General features: G+C 45.6%; 2 protein-coding genes across 5 annotated transcripts in view; one reads left to right on the forward strand and one right to left on the reverse strand.

The window, feature by feature from the left end:
* Positions 1-1,051: 1,051 nt before the first annotated feature.
* LOC117874102 (serine/arginine-rich splicing factor 7) lies at positions 1,052-17,865 on the forward strand. Of its 2 annotated transcripts, none has more exons than XM_034763915.1 (9): positions 1,052-1,332; positions 6,962-7,142; positions 8,500-8,676; positions 9,542-9,616; positions 9,700-9,801; positions 10,688-10,741; positions 14,074-14,118; positions 14,679-14,714; positions 15,547-17,865. In XM_034763915.1, the coding sequence occupies exons 1-9, from the start codon at positions 1,305-1,307 to the stop codon at positions 15,560-15,562; spliced, it is 714 nt and encodes a 237-aa protein (XP_034619806.1). In that variant the 5' UTR covers positions 1,052-1,304; the 3' UTR covers positions 15,563-17,865. The 2 variants fall into 2 exon arrangements, with proteins under 2 accessions (XP_034619806.1, XP_034619805.1); XM_034763914.1 differs by having other exon boundaries at positions 1,054-1,332; positions 16,026-17,865.
* A 2,278-nt stretch (positions 17,866-20,143) lies between these two features.
* GALM (galactose mutarotase) overlaps positions 20,144-25,108 on the reverse strand; it is a 64,745-nt gene continuing 59,780 nt past the window's right edge. For all 3 annotated transcript variants that reach the window (XM_034763913.1, XM_034763912.1, XM_034763911.1), the window contains exons 6-8: positions 24,048-24,189; positions 22,853-23,027; positions 20,144-21,767 (exon numbers count right to left, since the gene is read on the reverse strand). In XM_034763913.1, coding sequence (XP_034619804.1) covers positions 21,690-21,767; positions 22,853-23,027; positions 24,048-24,189 — 395 coding nt within the window. In that variant the 3' untranslated portion in view covers positions 20,144-21,689. The remainder of the gene's footprint in view (positions 21,768-22,852; positions 23,028-24,047; positions 24,190-25,108) is intronic.

A 25,108-nucleotide genomic window follows, 5' to 3' on the forward strand; every position in this document is an offset into this window, starting at 1 on the left:
TACTCCCCGTGGCTGGAGGAGCTGTGTCTCCCCCCCCTCCCGCCTCGCCGCCACCACCGCCGCCACCTGCAGCCAGAGGAGCTAGCTCTCCCTCCCTCTTCTCACAGCTGTCATCTTCCACCCCTGTCCGCAGTCCCATCTCCTGCCCCAGAGTTCAATCTGTTCCCTTGCTGACTGGTGGGGAGGAGGGCTGTGCCCCTGCTTCCCCGGCCCCCATCCACACTTGACACTCCCGTTTGGTATTGTTAGGACTGTCACTTCCCAGACAAGGTCCTGTAAACATGCACATGCCTAACTTTACTGCCATGAGTAATCCCATAGGGCTACTCACAGTAGCAAAATTAGGCACGTGCATAAGTGTCTGCATGATCTGGGCCGAAACGTGGTCCTGTGTTACAGTGGGGCAGAATAGTTTGGGATGAGACTAGCTCACTGTTTAACAGCTACTTTTTCCTGAATGCTCTAAAATCCACATGCGGAGTCACATTGCCTTGGTAAGTACCTCAAGTATGAGTGGCCCAAATCTGAAGTCATTTGAGCAAGGGTTCCCAAGATACTGCCCCCTCCCCCCATTGCGAAAAATCACATCATCAACATGTTATAGAGACGAGGTGGGCGAGGTAATATCTTTTATTGGACCAACTTCTGTTGGTGAGAGAGACAAGCTCAAACTAGGGCATTGATCTCCCATAAACCGGTATCATCAGTTTGGGATTGAGCTCAGCACCAGTGTCCAGCATCATCAGCCCATTGGGGAATCAATATTTTAAAAGCATGAAGCAGAACAGAGATCAGTTGCCCCACAACTCCCCCCTCCCCGCTGCACTAGGAGCTATAGGCCCCGCCCCACAACTCCCCCCGCTGCACTAGGGGCTATAGGCCCCGCCTCACAACACCACCACCCCCCGCTGCACTAGAGCCCCGCCCCTGTGGGGCTATAGGCCCCGCCCCACAACTCCCCCCGCTGCATTAGGGCCCCGCCCCTGTGGGGCGATAGGCCCTGTGCCCGGCGGGTCTCTCCAGGGGCCCGCCCCCCCCTGCTGAGCGGCGCGTGACATCCCAGGCCGGAAGTTCCGGGCGCTCGCGCGCCGCCGCCCTGGAGCACAGGCCCGACGGCACTACGGCGCGTTACTATAGAAACCAAGAACAACAAGCAGCGCGGTTCCACTTCCCGCTTGGCCTCCGCCGGCGCGCACACAGGGGGGGAGAGGAGAGTGCCGTGCGCATGCGCAGTCGCTCTCTCAGGGGCTCCCGGCGCATGCGCGCGAACGGCCTGGTGCGGAGCTGCAGCCGGAGCCGGGACGATGTCTCGCTACGGGCGCTATGGAGGCGGTAGGTGCCGGGCCGCCGCCGCTTTTCCGTTGCTCGGGGCCCAGGGGAGTGGCCTGCGCGGGGCTCGCTGGGGCGGCGCCATTTCGCGCAGGTGGGGCGCGCGCCGGGGCTGGGCCGCCGCTCCCCGGGGGACGGGTCGGGGCCGGGCCGGGCGGGAGCGCCGGGCTGCGGGAGGGGTGGGGGGAGCGCTGAGGGGCGAAATGGAGGCGGCGTGAACAAAGATGGCGGCACCTCAGTGGGGGGCGGGGCCCGGGGACTGTCTGCTGAGCGCCGGCGCGCGCAGCGCCTCGCGCTGCTTGCCCCGCCCCGCCCCAGCGCTGCGAGCCGGCACGCGCCGCCCGGCTGCTACTGAGCATGCGCCTGCGAGCCGGCCCCGGCCAGGCGCAGGCGGGCTGCGGCAGGGGGCAGTAGCGCGCGGAGGGGTCCCCACGGCCCGGCGCTGGGTCCTTGCCCGGGCTCCCTGCAGCCCGGCCCCGGGAAGGGGGGCAGTGTCCTGCCGCTCCCGTTCCCGCTCTGACAGGGGCCCGCCGCCTCTCGGCGCAACTCCGCGTGGGTGAAACGGCCCCAGTGCTTCTCCTCCCCGCTCCGTGTCCGCGAGAGCACCTTGTATTCGCGCAGCAGCAGGGCGCGCGGACTCCCCCTCCACCCCCCCTTTGTTTTTTATTCGTGGGGCTCATAGGACATCAAGGCGGACAGATTTCGTGCGTTGGTATCACCACTTCTTCCGTTTCCTTTACTCCACCCCTGGGGGTGGCATTTGCAAGGTGCTGTTTTGTCACTTTCCCCAGGACCCTCATGCTTTTTCCTATCAACACGTGTGTGGAAGTTGGTTCCACAATATTCACGACAGGCCAGATTTGCAAAGGTTGAAAGCCCCCAGATGCTTTTGAGAATCTCACTAGTTGCCTAAATACCTTTCAAAAACCTGGCCCTCAGGGTACTCTACTATCCTGTAGGAAGGCAAATCTCTACCTTTTTTTTTTTTTTTAAGTTACATATAGGTATACAACCCACAGATAGACAACAAGTATTCAACATCATGAGTCATACACCCACAAAAGTGATGAAATTAAAAATAGGGTTTTTTTAATTTGCCTTTTTATTTGAGTTATTAGGGTACACTAGCTTCATACTTTTGTGGCCTCATCCAAAGAATTCATATACACCCCTACCCAGATATAACACTGTCCTTGGAAGCAAAAAAAAAAAAACACACCACACACAATCTTACCACATTATAGGTTAAACAGTGTTATATCGAACTTGCTTTGCTCCACTGGAGTGCGCAGCCCCGCCCACCCCGGAGCACTGCTTTACCACGTTATAGCCAAATCTGTGTTATATTGGGGTAGAGGTGTATCTAGAACAGTTGTACATACCTGTAACGTTAAATACTGGTTTGGACATCTAGTAGTGAGATTCCCTCCCTCCCCTTATGGAAAACACTTTAAAAAAAAAAAATCCTTATTTCTGTAAGTAATTCCCCATCCTGCAAATGCTGAAATGCACTGTCCTCTTGTTACTTCATTTGTTGCATGCATAAGTGTTGCTTTTTCTGCTGCATCGTTTATACTTCAGATTGCATATTTTAATTTCATAGCCTTATGTATGCTACATTTCAGTGATGTTTTTCATTCTGACGGGTTTATTGTTCTGCAAGAAATGAAGGCTTTTAAAAAAAAAATTAATTACCCTGTTACTCTTTTTTTGTATTGTTTGCCTTTTGGTTAAGTTAGAACACTGTCTCCCAATAGGTTTTTACAGATGGATAGCTAATCCATGTTAGTTTGTTTTTTTGTTTAAAAAAAAACTTAAAACCCCACATTTTCTTTCTTGATTCTGGCTAGCCTGTTAAATGAAACGTTATTCATAGCTTGACAGATACTGTACTGATTGTGTGGCTAGCTCTGCTCCTTTGCCATCAAAGGTACTTGCGTCTCTATGTCTGCAGCTCTCCATTTTTGGGGGTGTCATGGAAAAGCAGATAAAGCATTTTGAACTAAAGGAACTAATAGGCTTTGTCCCCCTCAATTTGCCTTATCTGCTTTTATTAAGGGAATGTCTAGAGGGTGTGAAATTAATGTGCATATATTACAGCACCATAAAACCCTCTGTGGACATTTTCATTCAAAATTAAAGTGGCCAGTGTTGACAGTAGCAGTCAGGGCAACCAAAGAAGATTGCAGGCGTCCTTCCCCAATACGCTATTAATAATCAGACCTTTGGCTTGTTTTGAACAGTTTTAAAATTTGATCTAGTCTAAGTTATTCCACTTTTTATATCCAAAGAGTATGCGTGTAGTACTGGAGTACCTGTCTTAACTTACAGAAAAGCCTTTTCACTATTTCACAGGTATCAATTTTGGACTGATAAGCCACTTACTGAAATGTTAAGGTTAAAATTTAAGGTGACCTTGCTCTTCCTTTCTGTCCTGTGCAGATCAGGACATCTTTCATGAGCTGGAGCATGGCGTGATAGCATCATGCGAGATCCTGCTGTGCATGTAGCAAGTGGTGGCCTAGGTGTACAGTGATCTCATCGCTGAGCAATGCATCTAAAGTGGTGGGACTCTTATCCCATTAGAATTAGCCAATTGGGTCACATCTTTGGTACTTTAACTGTGAAGATTCCTCTTTAATTTCTGCCTTTACCTGCTCACTATCCCACTATAAACCATATCTTATCCCAGGAAAGTTTGCAACAATACTGCATACATATAAAAACAACATCTTTCTTATATTATGATGGTAATACTAATGAGTCTATTATTGGGATACCCACAAAGGTATGAGGACACGGTATGATATTTTTGTTGCATCCTTTCAGCTAAATTTAAAACATTGTTATGTTTTTCTTAGCACATGTACAGAGCTGATCACCTAGCCAGAAACATCCATGACTAGAATGTGGCAGTGTGAAGGATTGGGGACTGTCTTATAGCACCCTCTTCCAGTTGGGTATAGACTTGTTCGGCTAACCCCTTCCTTGGGGGAATTCTGCCTGGAACCTTCTCAGAGCCCAGGAAGTAGTTTCTAGCAGGGTTAGTTGTGGTTTCTTTCTGTTATTTCAAATCTCCTCAACAAAACAAGATCTAAAGTTCAAGTCTATCCCTCACACTCATAAGTTCATCAGCCCAAAAGTTCCTGATTCTTACCTCAGAGCCTTTGTGATAAAAGGATTTCTCACAGTGTGCCTTCTGTCTACTTGTTTCTTGGAGTAGTTGTTTTAGCCTCTGGCTGGTATTACAATGCCTCTGCTCTAGTTCCTGCTCTTCCTTTTATGAGGATCAACCAGTTAAGCTGCAGGTGTTTTTCCCAGGTGCGGTGGGTGGGGCTAATCAGCAGTTGCTGGCCTCCAATTTGTCAAGGTCATTTTGAATTCTACTCCTGTCCTCCAAAGTGCTTGCAACCCCTCCCAGCTTGGTGTCACCAACACATTTTATGAGCATAATCTCCAATTCATTATCCAAGTAATTAAGGAAAATATTGAATAGTAGTGGACCCCGGATCGACCTTTGCAGGGCCACACTAGATATGCTCTCCCAATTTGACAGCGAACCATTGATTATTCTTTGAGTATCATCTTTAACCAGTTATGCCCTTATCTTATAGTAGTTTCGTTTAGAACACAGTTCCCTAGTTTGCTTATGAGAATGTCACGTGGGACTGTGTCAGAAGCCTTACTAAAATAAGGATATATCACATCTACTGCTTCCCCCCATCCAGTTAGACAGTAATCCTGCCAGAGAAGGAAATCAGGTTGGTTTGGCATGATTTCTTCTTGATAGGTCCATGCTGGCTATTCCTTATAACCCTATTATCCTCTAGGTTTTAACCAATTGACTGTTTAATAATTTGTTCCAATCTCTTTCTAGGTATCAAAGTTAGGCTGACTGGCCTGTAATTCCTGGGTCCTCTTTGTTCCTCTCTAAAGAGACTTAGGGCTAGATGCACAAAGATTTAGATGCCTCGGCCCCAATTTTAAGTTCCACTGCAATTCCCAAAATCTCGCCAAACCCTTTAAGCAGTCGGTTTCTGTAGTCTCAGGGTAAAGTTCCTTAGGTGCCTACGTGTCTAAGCATGCGCACTGCTGCCTTACTCTAGGCATCTGGATACCTATATCCCACCTAAGCCCCAGAGCAATTCACAAGCCAGGGAAGATGGTGGGAGGCAATGCTTATTTTGCATGTGGGCCTTATCCTGTAGTTGTGCTCTGAGGCTGCCTTATTGCTTCTAGCCTAGTGGTTAATGCCCTTGCCTTGGATGTGGTATACCCAAGTTCAATTCCTCCCTCAGGCAGAACGGGAAAAATGATTTGAATAGTGTTTCCCACATCTGAGCTGAGTGCTCTAACCCAGTAGTTCTCAATCAGGGGTATGTGTACCTCTGGGTTACACAGGTATTACGGGGGAGATACATCAACTCATCTAGGTATTTGCCTAGTTTTACAACAGGCCACATAAAAAGCACTAACTAAAATTTCATACAGACAATGACTTGTTATTACTGCTCTGTACACTGAAATGTAAGTACAATATTTATATTTCAGTTGATTTATTTTATAATTATATGGTAAAAATGATAAAGTAAGCACTATTTCAGTAATAGTGTGCTGTGATACTTTTGTATTTTTTGTCCGATTTTGTAGGCAAATAGTTTTTAAGTGAGGTGAAACTTGGGGACACACGAGACAAATCAGACTCCTGAAAGGGGTACAGTTGTCTGGAAAGGTTGAAAGCCACTGCTCTAACCCCTGATCATGCCCCCTTCTTTGTGTCTGTAGTAATTTACCCCCCACACACACACACACACAAGTACATATTCCAATCTTAAAAAAAAAATCAACATGCAACTCTCACTAAAGAATAAAAACAGTAAGGCATCGATTCAAACAGAGCCATTGAAGTATACAGTACAGTAATGTAAATTTGAAGTGAGATACTGTTTGCTTGCATCACACTTTTGTTACTAGTGTGATAGGTGCACCTGTTTTTTGGAGTAGAGCAATTCCATTCTGGGTTGGACACTCGACACAACTATCTGGAGATCCCTTCTACCTTCAATTAAATGTGCACACCGCATCGTAGCAAACGCATTAATGTACAGATGGCAACGACTTTGGATAATGCTATGCAAGCTAACCAGAAATCTGTCAAAATGCACAGCACCACCTAGAGTCAAATGCAGTGCCGACTGAGGACCTGATATGTCTGGAGGAATCAGCTTTGCTAGTTGTTCACTGCTGTGGGTAAAATGTGTGCAGTCATTTTTTCCCCCTAAAGCTTCTCAATCCCCCCTGTCCCCGAATACATTCTGCGCCCCCCAGTTTGACAGGGATGGGGAAGATGAGAAGTAGAAAGTTGTGACAGGTCTACCCCCATCTGTTACAATTTGCTACCTGGGATGGGAGTATGGGAAAGGCAGAGACAACAAATTGTGACAGGGCAGCAAAAAAGAACACCTAGGTGTCAGTAACTTCTGCCAATAGCGAATTGTGATGATAGCAGTTTGTAATGTTACACCGGCCGCGTTGCTGAACTGGGGAGACGCTGCGGGGCCGGGCGGGGGGGAGGGGGGGGGAGGGAGGAGGCTACTCAGTCACTCAACGATTGTGTGATTTGCTCTTGCAGAGACTAAGGTGTACGTGGGGAACCTGGGCACCGGCGCCGGCAAGGGCGAGCTGGAGCGAGCCTTCAGCTACTATGGCCCCCTGCGCACCGTGTGGATCGCACGGAACCCGCCGGGCTTCGCCTTCGTGGAGTTTGAAGACCCGCGAGACGCGGAAGATGCAGTTCGAGGTTTGGATGGAAAGTACGAATGTATTGTATTTCTGGTCGCCTTAACTTCTCACTAAGGGTATGTCTGCACTACAAGTGCTACAGCAGCATTGCCACCGCCACACGGGAGTGTAGACACTTGCTACAGCAGTGATGGAAAGAGTATCTCCATCGCTGTAGTAAATCCAACCCTCGAGAGACACGGACGGTAGAATTCTTCCATAAACCTCATGGTGTCTACTAGGGATGTAAATATCATTTAAAAAAAATACCCGTTTAAGCTATTAAAATTACATCGGTTAACGGTTTAATATTTTACATCCCCAGTTGGCACCCCGTCACCACTCCCTCCTGCGCATTGTCATGGCAATGGGAGGTGCAGGGAGGGAGAGACCATCACGTGATCTGGGAGTATTATGGTGGTGGGGAGAGCCTGTCAAGTGACTGGGATGTGTCATGGCGATACCAGTCTCCCCTGTCACGTGGCCTGGTCTCCCTCGGTGCATTGCGGCACTTTGGCTAGTTCCGGTCACGTGCCCCTTGCTGCCCAGCTCCCTGGTCGCCCCATGGGCCAGGAGACAGAGAGACCTCCCTAATAGCGGCAGCGGCCGGACTTAGTGCCCAGCGCCACCTGGCCCCTCAGCCCGCCGCGCCCGCATCATGTGGCAGTAGCGAGCGGCGCCCTGAGTAGCCGCCCACACGGTAGGAGTCTGGATGGTGTCCAGGGCTCAGCATAGTCTCCCAAGGTGGTGATGGGTCTCGCGAGGGGCTGGGCCAGCGGGGGGGGGGTGGCTGCTCCCCAGGCAGGGGACCCATGTCTGTGGAGGATGCCGTGTGCCCGGCAGGGGTTGCTGTGCTGAGCCGGCATTGATAGCCCAAGAGCACAACGCGTTCCAACTGCCCCCGGCCCCCGCTGTGCCAGGCTCTCAAGCCATTGCCGTGCAAGGGCAGCTCGGCTTGTCCGGCCCTGGGCGCCCCCGCTGAGGGGGGAGCAGGATGAGGCTAGGGAAGAGCCGGATTTGTTAATGCACACGGTGTGCTCGGACCTGGGAGCAGGGCAATCTGTTTTAAACGTTAACTGCAATATAGTAACGGTAAGACTAATATTTATCGGTTAACCATTTAATATTTTACATCCCTAGCGTCTACAACAGGGCTTGTGTAGGCTTAACTACATCTCTCAGGTGAGAATTTTTCACACCCCTGAGTGACATAACTAGGTTGACCTAAGTGTTAGGTGTAGACCAGGGTTTAAAAGATGTAGCTCTTTTACAGCAATGGGATTCTCAAATTTTAGTGGTTCCTTAGAGATTGGCTTTCTTATTTTATAGGCGTTAGATAAGGAAAAATACCAGATTATTAATTGATATTTTGCATATATCAAATTACAGGGTGATTTGTGGCTCCCGAGTGAGAGTTGAGCTGTCAACAGGCATGCCCCGCCGCTCCCGCTATGATAGACCTCCCGCACGGCGACCATTTGATCCCAATGACCGGTGTTACGAATGTGGCGAGAAAGGTCATTATGCTTATGACTGTCATCGCTATAGTCGGAGGAGGAGGAGCAGGTATGTGTGTGAAAGGAGTGATTGGTTCTTTTCACCAGTTACTGTTGTAGTTGTTAGCCAAGAAGAGAATGTTATGCCAGTTTAATTTAACTTTAATGCTGTAATTATACAGGCATATATTACAATTTGTTATTTCATATAAATGTTAATATATTAATAATCAACCTGGTCAAAACCTTTCAGGTTTCTTCGTTTGAGTCAGTCGCCTTGATTCAGAATGTCACGAGCCTTAAGATATCATGCTGAGGCGCCTTGCAAAATCCGACAATTAAGATCCTCCTAGACCTTGAGGTGATCAGCATAAGAGGCCAGATCCCCTCGAGCCATCTACACCTAGCTTCACCTTATTCTTTAAAGGGCAGAAAATTTGAGACGGTGATCGCCGTAACAGTAAATTTGGTTCAATTGGGGCCCCCCCCCTCCGGTTTAGAAAGAGGAACACCAGATTGACCACATTCCCACCTAGAAAAATCTTCTTGCGTCAATCAAGCCTCACCCTGGCTCATTTGGCTGTCAGTTTGATCGTCGTTAGATTGAAGAGAACACCTAGATGCAGCGATCGGCTATAGATACTTCTAGATCGTCTAGATCTGCTAGACCTTGGGCCAAAGAGGGTCGACCTGCAAACTTGCAAGGTTTATTTTAATACACATTACAGTGTTTTATATTATAATGTAATTCTAAATGTAATTCAGCTTAACATCTTTTCTAGGTAGTAAAAATATTCAAAGCAAATAGGCCCTGAGTTTTTCCAACTGACAGACACTAATTTTTAGTTGTCTGAAATTTTGACTTCAGCAGAGGCTCACGTGCGCTAATTGCTAAAGTTGTTTTCTAATACTTATTTTTTCTAACCTAACATTAGGTCACGGTCTAGATCTCATTCAAGGTCCAGAGGAAGAAGGTATTCTCGGTCACGGAGCCGAAGCCGTGGTAGGAGGTGAGTTTCAGGCTGTCTTGTGCTTCCCTTTTTTAAGAGATGTCAAACATTGCATAATTATATTTTTAAATTTTTCCCTGCAGGTCCAGGTCAGCTTCCCTTCGCAGATCCAGATCTGTCTCTCCTCGTAGATCTAGATCAGCCTCACCCCGCAGGTCCCGATCGGGTTCTTTAAAAAGATCAAGGTAATTGTTGTTATGCACAATAATTACCAGATAATGTTTTTATTAAGGTGGTAGATTCAGAACATATTTCTGGGAAGTGTAACTTTCTGTGTTTGCAGAGCAGACTCTTTGAAAAGGGCCTGAGAACTTTCAAGACCGAACTATAATTCTTTTAAAAGGGCTATGTGGGAAAGGACAGTTACCTGTTCCGTAACTGGCGTTCTTCGAGATGTGTTGCTCCTGTCTATTCCACAGTAGGTGTGCGTGCTCGCCACGTGCATCAGTGCCAGAAGTTTTTCCCTTAGCAGTATCCGTAGTGGGGGAGCACCGCTGCAACCCCTGGAGTGGTGCCGATATATCGCGCCATAAAGGTGGCTGCGTGCTCCCCGCTCCCTCGGTTCCTTCTTGCCAGACAACTCCGACAGAGGGGAAGGAGAGTGGGAGGTGGAATAGATAGTAGATAGTGTAAAAAGAGTTTTCTGAGGGCCTGTTTACACAGAGCAGAAATGTGCACTACTGCAGTGTGACTTCTGAAGAGCATTAATATGTTTGTGCGTTAATTGGTCTGGGTAGACCCTGCTGGTGCGCACTAAAGGTTCTCTGGTGTGCTTTAACATAGTGCTGTTTCAAACAAAAGCAGGGGCTACACGGACAAATTAATGTGCAGTACATTACCCCACCATGTAGGCAAGCACTGAGCTTTTGGGACTACCTGGTTAAAGCTATAGCCTTATTCTGTGTATCTAGGTGTCTGTTTGGATTGTCCTATGCACCCTGTAGGTCCTGTGATCTTGAAAGTTATCTTAGCACCAATCGGCAACAAGGCTACTTTGATAGGCTACTTTAATCATCTTAATACTTTCTCCTGGAGCTGGATTGGTTTTTATTAGTTTCTTTTCAAACTTAGATCTAGATCCAGATCACGATCAAGATCCAGGTCCGTTACATGGCCAAGAAGCAGGTAAGATCTTTGACAGAATTGATTAAAGCAACTAAATAATAGCTGCAGGCTGAATTAACTTGTGCAAATGCATTAATTTTTTTCAATTCTAAGTAAATGCTAGGTGCTGTCTAAACTCCTTTTCCAGCACGTTTGGGGTATGAAGTGTTCTAAAATTGTACATCATAGTCTTATTTGTAATAGATTTTATTACTTTACCTGCAGTTTTATAGGACGCCTTAGGTCTAGATCTGTGCTGATGAACAATAGGCAAACCTTCGGTACATAAACCAGTTGTGACTAGTATGCATGTATGCCAGTTAATATGTATGAGAAACACATAAGTCACCTAAAACTGAAGTAAGTCCTAGTACTTAAATGCACCTTGCCCATTTGAGATCATAATTCCTTCCTGCTTCTAACCTGCAGGAAGTCAAAGCGTACTTTTGTGCTGCTACATAAAGCATCCCCCCCGAAGGATTCTCTATGCCAGATTCTTGGTATTCTGTAGTGTCCTGGGTACGTGACCAGGACAAGTGCATGAAAGACTCACCAGTGCCCAAATTCTTGGTTACTGCTGACTCAGACTGTCTGAACGCTGATCTCTGAATGGTACTGGGCAGCAACTGTTAGTTGTGGTACCTGAATTAAATTAAAAGGTGGCATAATAGTGTGGAGGACTGTTTTGTACAGAATGGAATTAAATTTCTCAAACCAGATTTAAAGAATTGTGTGTAAAATGTTTCGTGCCTGAGTTCTCATTAATACTTCTGTAATGAGTAGGTCTAAGCTGTAGTCCATGCATGGGTGTGCCATGGACAACAAAGCTGGCTTTCGTGGAGCAGGTATCCTGCTGTCTGTTATGTAAAGATAGAACTAAAATTTGGAATTACGGATGATGCTGTTCCAGTCTCTGCTCTCGACTACATCTGTTGGTTTTGCTCCCTGTCTTGAAAGGCTGCAGAATTAAAGAAGAGCTCTCTCCTCGCTGCATCTCTTCCATTTCTTCTAGCAGCAGCTGTGTGGGGTGTGGGTGTGGGGCGTGTCTAGAGGAAAGTAAAGGGAAGCAGCACCTAGAGGCAGTAGGTGGGAAAGCTCCCTGCCTAGAGGGGAGGAAGAGCCCAGTACTGGTGATGGCAAGAGACAGGATCCCTGTTAGAAGTGGGAGAGAGGGTGAGAACTTCCTTGGAGAAGGGGAGGATGAAAAGTAGGGTGAGCCCTGCTTGGTAGTGGGGCAGGAGAGGTGAATCCTAACTAGAAGGCCCAAAGGAGGAGGTGACAGATAAGAGAGGAGAAATACTGACATGAATGCAGTAAGATTTGGGAGGAAGTGAGGTGAGAAGCTCTGCCTAGTGTTGGGGAGGCTGGAGGGAGAAGTGTGGTGTGCTTTCTCTTGCTGCTAAGGTGGGCTCTTTCTGCCTGATACTTCATAAGTGCCACAGTGAGCCTTAACATTTATTCCGCTAAGTTCACTTGGCCATTCTTTTCATCTTCATTGAATCTGCCCAGACTTTAATTGGCATATGCCAGTGATGTGCAGAGAACAACTAATCAAGTTCAACTTGCATGTCAGCGAGGGAGACTCTTGGATAACCCTGCATACCATTGGCTACTGAGTTTTAGCAGGGGGTTGTTTTCTCAGAGTCAGCAATTTGTTCTCAGATGAAGGGATTACACCTAGAATTCCCATTTTAACATTAAACTTATTCATGGCCTACCTGTGTCACTGTAAGTGTGCAGTTAAGTGGTGAAGCATTGATACTGTTCATTGTGCATGGTAAGCAGACGTTTCTCATGGCTTCCTTACAGAAGAACAAAGGGAAGGCTTGGCATTAGAGCTGTAAACATTCTCATCCTGCTGCTAGTTTTAAAATGTCACAAAATCACACACATTAGGAGAATTTGTTTCGGATGCTGGTTATATTAAGGAGGCACTGCTCTCATGCTAATTCTTTTTGTTGAAAGATTTTCTGAGCCAAGAAAATGGCACATACCGCAGAAATAGTTAGGGGGACTCAAACACAAATGAATATGAGTGAGCAACTTATATCTGCCTTGAAAACATGCTGGTATATTTCATTACATGAGTATTGATGCATGCTCCCGGGAGTGTTCGCAGTTACTGCAAGATGTGCATCCCATGAGATGGAATGCAGAAACTAACTGCTGACGCTACTGGGGATTGCTTAAGTAAAGAATAAATATCGGTGCCGTTTCAAGGTTTCTGCTTCTGAAAATACCTGAAAGTGACAACCCCGGTGAAGTTCAGCGTATGGTTTACTGGAGCAGGCTTCGTGCATTATCTTCATAAACTAATTGGCCACATGAGTGAAATTTCATTGTCTTGTGTGCCAAGAAATCCTATGCAAAAGCAAATGAGCAACACTTGGTGTGATGAAGCCGGTAAGGAAGGAAGGTTGTGAATTTCTCCAGCATAGTGACTTTTGATGATTGAGAGCTATAGATTCTACAAGAATTAATATTAGGACTGAGGTACAGCAGTGTCACTTGGCTAAAGCAGTATTTGTTTCAAAGAAACCAAGTTCTTGGTTCAGAAAGGACCTTAAGGGATGCAGTGGTTGAATGACTTGATGTGTTCTGCTGATTGAACTCAATGTAATAGTTCAAGGTTTACCTAAACATAGCAATCACAATCCTGACAACATCAAAGCTTATGAAATGCTGAAATAGTTGAGGAAAGTCTTGAATACTGGAAAACTAAAATATTATTTGTTGATGAAACTATCTAGAAAATTCATCTACTTTCATGGACAACATTGGTAACATTGAAGTGCACTTCAAACTTGTTCCAATGTAGCTGGCATCTTTGGAAGTCTTTTCAGAACAGTTAACTTTCCATAGCTAGAAAACCTGTCACACTTTCAGCAGACACTCTTAATCAAGGTTGAAGATTTCAAGTGGTGAAGGCGTTAACATTGAAATGATGATGGTTAAGTTGCAGGAGAGTACTGTCTGGAAAACAACTTGGCTTTTAGGTGGAAGACATCCATCCCAATGGAATCTTGCCAGTTTGGTATACAGTACTCAATTGTTTTTGTGAAAATACTAGTCATAGCTTCGATTGGACAACGTACTCGTATGAACTGTCTCAAGTAATATCTAGAATAGGTTGATGAATGACGACTGTAGCATGTGTGGTACTGAATTAAAAAAAGCTGTCTTCTGAAACTTAACTGCAAAAGCCCCACACACGGGTGGATTTCTGCCTGTTAGTTACTAGCCCTCCACAGTTTTCTTGGCATGTATGAATTTCATTATCACTGGTTTAGGTAACTTCACTGTACATGCATCCCACTGGTGCCTTGCTGAGCCTTATTTCTCTCCCATTGTAGGTCTGGGTCCCATGGTAGATCTAAATCTGGCTCACCTGCTAAAAGGTGAGCATGTAATGCTGAAACCTGCACTAGACCTTTCAGAAGTCAGTATTGCTTTGTCATGATTCACAAAGCCCTTTGCTTAGACCAATATTTCACTTGTATTTGAAGGATGTTATTGTTAAGTTTTAATAGTTGGGATTTTTACTTCAAAGGTCATGAATATTTAGTGAGATGGGGAGGGGGGATTTCCCTACCCCATCTTTTTGTTTTAATTGTTTAGTTTCCACCACAGTACTGATTCCTCTTACTTAAACTTGTTCCTCTCCTCCACCCCATATCACAGAATTGTTGTGACAGTTAAATATTGTTCTTAAAACACCTAAAATGGTTTGCTGCAAAGGCATATCTAGCTCCAGCTGTAGTAGGGATGGTGGGGATTAATTTGATGCCTTACAAATCCTTGTAAAAGATTTTGGACCTGTTGTCAGTGATACCTGTATAAAATGCTGACCAAGGTTCTGGAGATTTTCTCACTATTTTTAAGTATGGGAGAAATTGTTTTGTTATAATGTAATGTGACTTTATTAAGTTGTCACTTAGTATTTCTTTCTGTTTTGCAGCCGATCAAAGTCCAGATCCCCCTCTCCAAAGAGAAGGTAAGTTGAATCTTGCTACTAAAGACTGCTGGGTGTAGCACATGTTACCGTGTCCTGTCATCACTACTGAAAAGTCAGCATTTGCCAGCACTGAAGTTACTGGAACTTTTTCCTTTACTTAACTGTAAGCAGTAAAAGGAATATTTTGGAGAGACTGGGCTTCCTTAATGCATATGACACTGATTACCTCTGGGTGCCTCACTTTAGTAAACTGCTGCGAAGAAAGTGGGAGCATGGTGCGCCATGAAGAGCTTGTCTTGGGCTATTTCTGTTGGACTTCCATCCTCTGTAAAGGTTTCATTGAACTGAGATCCATGCAAGAGGATAAGCAAAAGCACATTAAACTTCTGGGCAAATAATCACAGGGAGAATCCATTTTAAACAGTCTATTTAAAAACTCCAGTGACTGTAATGAGACTAACTTCTTTTGTAGAAAGTGCAATGGGCTACTTTTGGCTTACAGTTAAAACCTTTTTCAGAAGGACTGAACCCAGTTTCTCAAGGGATGTTTGTAGCCAGAGGAAAAATCTGAATAATACTAAGGATAGTGGGCAATGGAAATGGCTCAGAGTAAAGCTGGAAACAGATTAAATGTGTGAAACAAAACAAACTAAAGACTTCTTGTAACAAACACCATCTGGCTGAATGGACTCAAACTGCTGTCATTCTTGCTGCTGGCTCTACCTTACCAAATAGCTGCACAGTCTGCTGTTCCTACAGGTAATAGCAAGATGAAATTCTCTAGTTTCCTTTTGTAGCCCAGATCAGTTCTTATTAGAACTTCTGTATGTTTTTATGTAATTAATCGCTAGCCTTGTTTTTTCAATTTTAGTCTGAGCCATTTATAACCATTCTCCATTAACTTGGGTAAGTATGCTCTTCTGAACACTTGGAGACAACTCTTCCAAGCTTGGTAAAAATCTCCTAAGGGAATGAGTGCATGGGAACTGGAGTAGCTTGTAACATGCCACACTGAGACCTTGTTTGTAGTCTTCCTTTTCCTCCTTACTCTGTTCTCTTCCTCTTATTCTTTTGGACACTTTAGAAAAGACTGTCAAATCTTAAAGATGCATTGTTTATTAATTAAAAAGACTAATGACTCTATAGCAAACTTGAGATTTCTTACATCCTTGAGGATATCATCTAACAGTGTATGTTTGCAAGGTCTGTTTTAAAAGAAAAACTAACTCACTAACCTCATCAGTACTGGGAGGAAAGGGCTTTCTGGGTGTCGTGAGTGGTGTTGAATCTGCAGTTCCAGATGAATATAGAAGTTATTCCAACCGACTTCTGTTTTCTTTTCACTTTCAGTCGTTCACCATCAGGAAGCCCTCGAAGGAGGAGTGCAAGTCCTGTAAGAATGGACTGAAATTTCAAAGTTAACCTTCTGGGAAGAACGTTATTTTGTTTACATTATTATAAGGGATTTGTGGTGTCTTTGATGTAAATGGTAAGGGCGTAGTTCTAGAAGAGTATTTCAATCTGATAACAATTGACATGGATCTGGATCATTTAAGTTCTGCAAAGTCACATCAGTAGACTAGCGCACAACTTATTTTGTTGTATGTATTAACATCCTGTGATCTGAAAATGTGGGACTCTTTTATTGACACGTTTTTTATTGCCTCATTGAAATAAAATGTGTATTTCTAACTAAAGTCTTGTGATGCCCTACTGCTTAACAAAAAAAAGGTGGCTACCATTAGCCTACCCTAAACCAATCATATTCTTCCCAGTTTATTTTAAATAGTCTCTAGTTATGTGAACTTGTTATTGACGTTAAATGGATGACAAAATTTTAAACAGTGACTAAAAATCCTTGATATCTGTTGCCATAACTTCCTGTAATACCATTTACATGAGCTCTCTATTCATTGTAATCTTCCAATGTAGAGAGAGTATGAATTTCTAATGTCTAAAGTTTGTTTACAAAAAGTAAAGTCTTTCTTATCACAAAGCAGAAGGGCACAAGCACAATATTTTCACTGCAGGTTACCTTCAAATAACGGTTCATGTTCCAAAAGAAAAGGCAGCTATGTCGCTCTTTCTCTACCACAACCCATTTATGGTCAGTTAGTCTAACCTGAGTGAAACTGAGAACTGTTCTGCAACACAGGTCGCAATCATAAAGCAGCCTGTACGCTGGTAGACAAAACCTGTTTAGATATTGGTAAAATGAACTCTATATAGTGCACACAGCAGATATGTGGTTGAAGAGCTTAAAATGAATCTTATGTGAAACTCCCTAAAGCCATGTTGGTCTGTATCCAGGAGTTGCATGGGGATCTGGCATTTCGTGTTGAAACTGAGCCTGGCTGTCCATAAGTCTTATCTGATTGGCAAAAATAGTGTTAGACTGCCAGCTTCCTTAATAGATATTACAAATCTCCAGGTTTTTTTTTATTCTGGACTACTTTATTTAATGTAGCTAGATGTCAGTTTCAACATTTAAGGAGAACTGTTAGGGTTTTCTAAACATCCACTGAATTTGAAAGAGCAGACTTGTTTGGGCTCCTAATGAAATGGCTAATGGCAGATTAAAAGTTTACAACTTGTAAAAGCATCAAGTTATTAATGTAGTACCTTAAATAGCAAAATGACCTTTTGGTCCAAAAGACAAATTTTGGGTAACCCATAATTTTCAGATAACAGACTTCTCATTAGACTCCACTTATGTGTCTGGTAGATGTTAGAATCCCTAAGTAGTCCCCACACTCTGAAAACGTTACACTTGGCAGCTTTATTTCTGAAGTGTACTAGCCACTTTCCTAGCTTTGACGTCTAGTCTTGATTTTTCTGGTGTTTGATTTCCATACGTTCAGTGCATTGTTGCCTAGCAACAGAAGCATCCACTCCCAGTACTAATTATGCTGTGATTAATATTCTGCTAATATCCATAAAACAAGACTGCAAAATGGGGAGCGGGAAATGACAACAGTGTATGATTCTCCTGGAATAATTCAGCAAATATACCCAGAAGTCATTGCTTAGGATGACATTCATCAGTATAGACTGTCCATTGTCTGGCAGTTTTACAGTGTAACTAGTAAAAGTGCCACATGGAATGATGCTATTGCATTTAATGAGTTCTTTCTCTTCTGTACTGTTAAGACAAACCTACTCCACAATAAACATGCAGACTCTACAATTACTGGACTGGTACATCTCTTCTGTCTCTCCGCTCCTCCAGAGCAGCATAGAAACAGCAGCGGGGACTGCATTTCCTTAGGATTTAAGAGTTGTAACTGTCTGTCATGGGAGTACTTAAGGAACAGGGTAGATGCAGGCAGGACTGTTCCAAAGGGAAGGGTTCCCCCTTCTCTGGTAGGGGGCAGTAGTGCCCAAAGAGCGGGCAGCGCAGGCTGTAAAGGAGCTGTGGCCAGTGATGTGCTGAAATACAGTGCATCCCTTCTGGAAACAGAAACTGGCAAGTAGTAGAAAACCTTCGGAGCATCTGGTGGTGTGAGCAGCTGGAAATGCCAGTCTAGTTATTGCTATTAACCACCATAGCAGTTTAAGGGCTTGTGTACATGAAAAGTTGCATGAACTTAAGATGTGTGAATTTAAAGCTAGTTAAACCTGTGCAAACTCCTGTGTGGATGTTCCTTGATTCTGGTTTGGTGTTAACTGGTTGGGAATCGGTTTGACCTAAACTGGAATGACAAACCGTTAAACTGAAACACGTGTCAGCACAGAGCTTTGCTGCATTAGTTTAACACTTTTTTTTTTTTTTTTTTTTTTGTAGTGCAACTTGTGCATGTAGACCAAGTTCAAGAGGAAACTAAGCTGCCCAGGAAAACCTGCAGGCTTAGAGCTGGGAGGAGAATGTTCAGTGGGAGAGAACCAGGCAACAATTCTAGCTAGAAGTAGGGGCTGAGTGGGAATTTACCATGTGTGAGGGAGTTGGGTAAGATAGTTTACATTACTGTCATGCTAACATCTGACTGAAAAAGGTAATAGCGTTGATATAATATACTTAGACTTTGTAGGACAGTTGACTCAGTACTGTACAACACTGGTTAAGTTAGAATGATACAAAATCAAAATGGCACACATTAAATGGATTGAAAACTCTCTTGCTAATAAGTAGGGTCCTGTGGGGATTGGTTCTTGGTGCTTTGCTGTTTATTTTTATCACTGACCTGGAAGAAAAAGCATCACTGATAATTTGACAGATGACACAAAAGCAGGGGAGTGGTTTGGTAGTGATAATGAAGAGGACATTGATAGAGTGCGTTCTGGATTGCTTTGTAAACTGGACACAAGCATACTATGCATTTCAGCATAGCCAAATCTAAAGGCATACATCTAGGAACAAAGCACCAAGGCCATGCTTACAAGGTGGGGGAGTCTCCTAGGAAGCAAAGATTTGGGGTCACAGTGGATAATCAGCTGAACATGAGGTCCCAGCATGATACTGTTGCCAAAAGGGCTGTGACCCTTCGATGTATAAAGGGGACTATGGACTTAGGGAGGTTATATTATCACTGTGTTTGGCACTGATGTAACTACTACAGGAAGACTGAGTCCAGGTCCACTCTCCACAATTCAAGAATATTCAAAAAAATGGAGAGGGCGCAGAGAAGAGCTGTGAGAATGATTAAAAAACATGCCTTATAGTGAAAGTCTCAAGATGCTTAATCTGTTTAGTTTACTGAAGAGAAGATTAATGGGCAATTTGATCACAATCTGTAAGGACCTGTGTAGGGAACAGAAACTTAATAAAGGGCTCTTCAGTTTAGCAAAGGTCTAACGAGCCAAGGGCTAGAAGCTGAAGCCAGACAAATTCAGACTAGAAATAAGACCCACATTTTTAAGAATGAAGGTAATTAACCATTGGAACAGCCTACCAAGGATCTGGTGGCTTCTCCATCACTGGAAATTTTTAAATCAAGATTTGATCTTTTCCTAGTTCAACCATAGCTAGTGGATTTGAAGTAGGAATTAATTAAGGAAAGTCCTGTGTTATGCAGGAGGTCAGACGATATGATCACAATGAGCCCTTCTGGCCTTAATGTGTGAATCTAAAGGGGGAAAAATGAATACAGTGCCAGTAGAATTATCAGTGATCAGATTGCATGGATCATGTAGTCTCTGGGTCAGATCCTGGGCTGCATTGGGGTGGTTTTGCTCTGCTCCCTCCAGCACCAAACTGGTAGATCTGGCGTGGGAGGATCTCCACAATATCAGCAGATCCTTGCGTGTCACCTCTGCATTCCAGGGCTGGTGCTAGACGCATAGCTGGGGCATCTTTGTACCTCAGTGAGTCCCAGCTGCTCTGACAGTTCCTTGATGGCCATTGGTAGCCAGAGGCGCTCTGAGGGTAGGGGACTGGCCAGCACAATCAGCTCCAGAAAGGTTATGTACACGCATACCCCCGCCCCACTCCTTGGCTTCAGCTTGGGAACTGGGCCTTCTTGGTCTACAAGTCATCTTGAAAATTCATTTTTATTGAGGAAGTAAAAGCAATACAGTGAAAGTGAGTAATAAGCAAGATCTTTATACAGTTAGGTGGGCATAAGTCCTGCATCAGCTACTAGCACCAGATGGAAGATTAACTATTCAAATGATGAAGTTGAGCAGATTTAAATCTCAGAGAAGTTTTCTGCCAGCGGCGCCCAGGACGTGGGTTGAGAGGACGTCCATTTTTATTATTTAAGCAACACAAGGTCAAGCTGATCTTGCCAATCACTGCTCCTGCAGAGCCTTAGTTTTGTGAATGGTGCTTAGGCCATATCTGCACACGGAACACGTAGCCAGGGTACGTTACATGCCCAGTAGTGCAGCTTATGCTGGCAATGCTGCACTGCTGCTGGTGTAACTTACTCCGTCCCCCTCGTGCAAAATGAGCAATACCAGCCAAAGCGCAGCTCAGCTGGTATAACTAGGGGGGTTCTGCCAGCACAGCTGAGTCAATCGCAGCACACCCCATCCAACCTAGCGACACTGGCTACTGCTTGTTGTGGAGCCCTGGCCTTAGTCCTGCACATAGGCCCAGAGCCTCAAAGGTAACGCCCCATGGGCGTGAGGTAGCTGAATGCCTTTGAGGATGGAGGCCACAGACCCCCTAGCTTTAGTCCCTACTTGTACGAGTGAGCACTACCTGTTTCTTTCTCTGGGGGCTTCTCTACACTAGTAAATTAGACTGTTTTATACCTAGATGAGAGGGCAATAAGTATATCTGTGTTATGTCAGTTTACCTGCATCCACACTAGTGTCTTTCCTGGTATAACTGTAGTGGTAAAACATCACACCCCTAACCGAGACACAGGTAACACTTTCTAGTGTAGACCAGGCCTAAAAGACAGATACAGAGAAGCGGGGCTGCATGGGGCAGCCCAGAGGAAGGAATAGTGGGTAGATTTATTTTTGGTTCACTTCTGGGGTCACAGAAGTGAGGTTTTAGTTAGCACTTGAATGGCAGAAGGTTTGGTGCAGAAAAAAATCTCTGATGGGGGAGTGGGAAGAGACAAACGTGACAGGGCAAGTGGGAATGACTCAAAGACAATTTCATCCCGAATGAAAATTGCATGGCCCTGGGGATTCCATAGGGAAGGAGACAGGGGAGAGGAGTTTAAAAGAGGCCTTGACATGGTCCAATTGATGGATGAGGAAGACAAGTTTTGTAGCCACTAAGGACCAGGTTTTAAAGGTATTTAGGTGCCTAATTCCTATTGAACTCAATGGCAGTTTGGTGCATAAGTCCCTTTGGGGACCAGGGCCTCAGCGCTGGCCTACCTCCCTCTGTTGACATCAAGGGGAGCTTTACCAGTGATTCCAATGGGAGCCGTCAAGGCAGTGTTGAGAGCTTTGACAAACGCCGTCCTTAGGAGATGTCCTGGCACCTGTCCCCTCTGCCCGTGCTGGAGAAGTTTGGAAGCTCCTGGTGCTATTTTAAGTGATTTCCCCTGCTCCCCTCCCACTACGCAGAGCACTTTGTGATGAATTTCTCCTTGTGGCTGCAGAGGTGACTCCTCAAGCTGCAGTAAACTTGAGCCAAGTTGTGTGGTTATACTCCTCTCCTGGCTGCAGCAGCGCACTGGGGAAATGGGGCTGTGGAAAGAAAAACACAGTATCTTGGATCGGACAGTCTCACAGCTGGGGCCGTGTGCTATCACTGCTCAGCAAGAGCCATTTTTAGCTTTGGTACAAAGATCTAAAATCCTCATGCTCCTTTTAATTGTCACAGTAGCCTTCTAAGGGGAGGTGGTTTAACCTGATACTGCTTATTGTTAGCTAACTAAGGACACATTTATTGCTGCTCCTGCAATGGAAATGCTAGGACCAAATAGGCTACTTCAAACAGCTTAGTTTAACATTTGTTTTAAGCCTCAGCATCGGCGTCGTTTTGTGCATTTAAAACAGCTGTTCTGTTCCAGGCACAGCTCTCCCACGGGAGGGGAACGTTGTGAAGTGAGCTGTACGTTGTGGTTCACAGTTTGGCTGCAGGATGCCACATGTGTTTTCACAGGCTCTCACACCTGCGAACGGGAGCAGGGCATGGGCGAAGCGATGTCAGGCCTGAGTACTGTAGGAACCGTTCATTGCTAAGACACAGTTCAGGACACCTGGCACAAGAGAAGGGACCGCAGGGAGTCCCTGAAATGGAAGGGGATGGGAGGTGGTTCACAGAGAGCTTGTGGGGGGAAAGGGAGGGCTGCAGGGAGCCCCTGGTGGGTGCAATGAGCCCACCTGACAAAAGGAACCAAGTGTGCGACCCCCTGGTTGCTAAGATACAATCATACAGCAAGTGACAATATCTCCTCCTCCTACAGGAAAAGCACTCCGCTACCTCCTTACACACCCAGCTTCTGGCATTTGATAGGGCTGTTACATGGGGCGGGGAGGGGGCTGGTGGTGCATTTGGTTAATACATTCCTGGAAACCTGAGTCCAAACTGAGATCCAGGAAGCGGAGGTTATTTGTGGTGCTCCTAGTGGTGTTTTGTCATGACCCTGGAGTTACTGCATCTACATTAGGAGGCACACACCCTAACCAACATTGATCTTCTGGTACAAAGCTGTGTAGACCAGGCCTAAGGAGCCATTGCGTCTCCATGAGCGTGTGTGTAACTTCCATTAGCTCAGAGGAGCCTTCCCCCCAGCGCTGGTACGGATTTCCAGGACAGCAATAGTTACCTTATTAACTGCATCCGGCCAGTTCTGTGTTTCAAGGCAGAAGGCTGAATGCTTGGGATACACAGAGCCCCCTTTCCCCTCCAGCGAGCCGTCCAGGAAATTTCCAGTGTAGAACTGGATCCCAGGCTGAGTGGTGTAAACCTCCATCGTCCTGCCACTAGGGGGATGGTGTGCTCTGTATAAAGAGACAAGTAACTAGCCCTGTTAGTCTGAATCTGTACAAAGCAACAGAGGGTCCTGTGGCACCTTTAAGACTAACAGAAGTATTGGGAGCATAAGCTTTGTGAGGTTCTTACCCACAAAAGCTTATGCTCTCAATACTTCTGTTAGTCTTAAAGGTGCCACAGGACCCTCTGTTGCTGTATAAAGAGGCAGGTTTGTACCCAGGGAGCAAGGACAGAAAGCAAGAGGGGGAAGGAACGAAACCTGGAAAGCAAGGAAAGAGGATAGTCTGAGAAGAACTGACCAGCACTTCAGGACACAGTGCAAGACTCCCCTCTTTGTCCCAGCTTCCCCACGGGAAGAGTGACATTAATGAGAAGCCTGCTAGAGGAACCAGAAGATCAGCCTTCAGCTCATGCAATTTTGTAGGGCACTTAGCCTCCCTGGCAATTAGTGCAGTCTAAATGCCCAGGCAATGAGGAGGCCAAGACGACAAAGCGCTGACAGGAGGCTGATGGCAGTGGATGGCCTATGGGACGGGAGTGGAGGGGCAGCAAGACAGGGCGTGGGGGAGGGAAAGGGCCATGCATTGCATTGACCAGGGAAGTGAGAGCCAGACAGGGTGAGTGGCAGGGAGCCAGGAAGAACAGGGCAAGGAGAGGGGAGAAGGATGGTTCAGTGGTCAGGGTGCTGGCCCGGTACTCAGGAGAGAGGTTCAACTCCCTGCCCAAGGCTCCCACGGTGACCTTAACCACTCAATCTCTCTGTGCCTCAGTTCCCCATCTGCAGCATGGGGACGGCAGCACGGCCCTGCCTCACAGGCCTCTTGTGAGGGGAAATACATTAAAGACTGGGAGGCTCAAATACTCTGGTAATGGGGGGCCTGTAGATGGAAGGGACAGAAAATTGGGACCTTCCTTCAGAGTCCCCAGTCGATGCCCTCTGTGCTGCAAGCACAACTGGTGCAAACCAGAAAGACCTGAAGCCAAGGAGCCACCACTGCTTTACACAGCTGATGCAATCGAGTTCCCACCTTGCACAATAGCGTCGAGCCGCCGATTGTTCCAAGCAGAAGTTATGGTCAAAGCCAGGGAGCTGAAACTTCTGCATGTGTCTTCCAAGCTCTACCGGCTTCCTCAGATCAAAAGCTGTGTCCTGCACCGCAGCCACCTCTCCTGGGGGGAAACAGCACAGGGAGGCTCTCGATGAGCAGACAGCCTGTTCTAGTAACTCACAAAGAGGCTCCAGGAACCATAGAAAAAAGGACACTGCAGCTCTGAAATACTGAACGATGTCAATGAATAACCCTGCGGTAGAAATAATAGAACTAAACGTAGGACTAGACGGGATCTCAACAGGTCATCTAGTCCAGTCCCCTGCACTGAGGCAGGACTAAGTCTTAGAGACCATCCCTGACAGGTGTTTGTCTAACTAACCCGTTCTTAAAATCCTCCAATAACAGAGTCCACAACCTCCCTCGGTAATTTGTTCCAGTGCTTAACCACCCAGACAGATAGGAAGTTTTTCCTAATGTCCAACCTAAATCTCCCTTGCTGCAATTTAAGCCCATTGCTTTTTGTCCTATCCTCAGTGGTTAAGGAGAAAATCCTCCTTGTAACAACCTTTTACTTACTTGAAGACTGTATGCCCCATATTGTATTACCAATCCAGCAAAGCAATTAAGCACATTCATATCTTTACGTTCCTGGGACTACTTCTGTGCTTAACGTTAAGCATGTGCTTGAGTGTTTTATTAATTATTATTATTATTATTAACAATACCGCAGCACCTAGGAGCCCCATCGTGGGCCAGGTCCCCCTGCATCAGGTGCTGTGCAAACATAGAACACAATGACAGTTCCTGTCCCAAAGAACTGATGTTCTAAGTAGTGAATCTGCTGAATCAGGGCCTTACAATCTAGGTGTTTTTAGAACTCCTTAGACAACTTTTTAAAGTGAGCATTTCATGCTGCAGAGAAGTGGATAGCCTGAGAGATGGAAGCCCTTTGCTTCGTGACAGAACGAGTTCCTGTACAGGCCCTGGCTGTGCAGACTTCCCCACAGGACAGAGCCAATACGGCTCAACCTGGCGCC

Source organism: Trachemys scripta, chromosome 3 (genome assembly GCF_013100865.1).
Source record: "Trachemys scripta elegans isolate TJP31775 chromosome 3, CAS_Tse_1.0, whole genome shotgun sequence".
NCBI classification, from domain to species: domain Eukaryota; kingdom Metazoa; phylum Chordata; order Testudines; family Emydidae; genus Trachemys; species Trachemys scripta.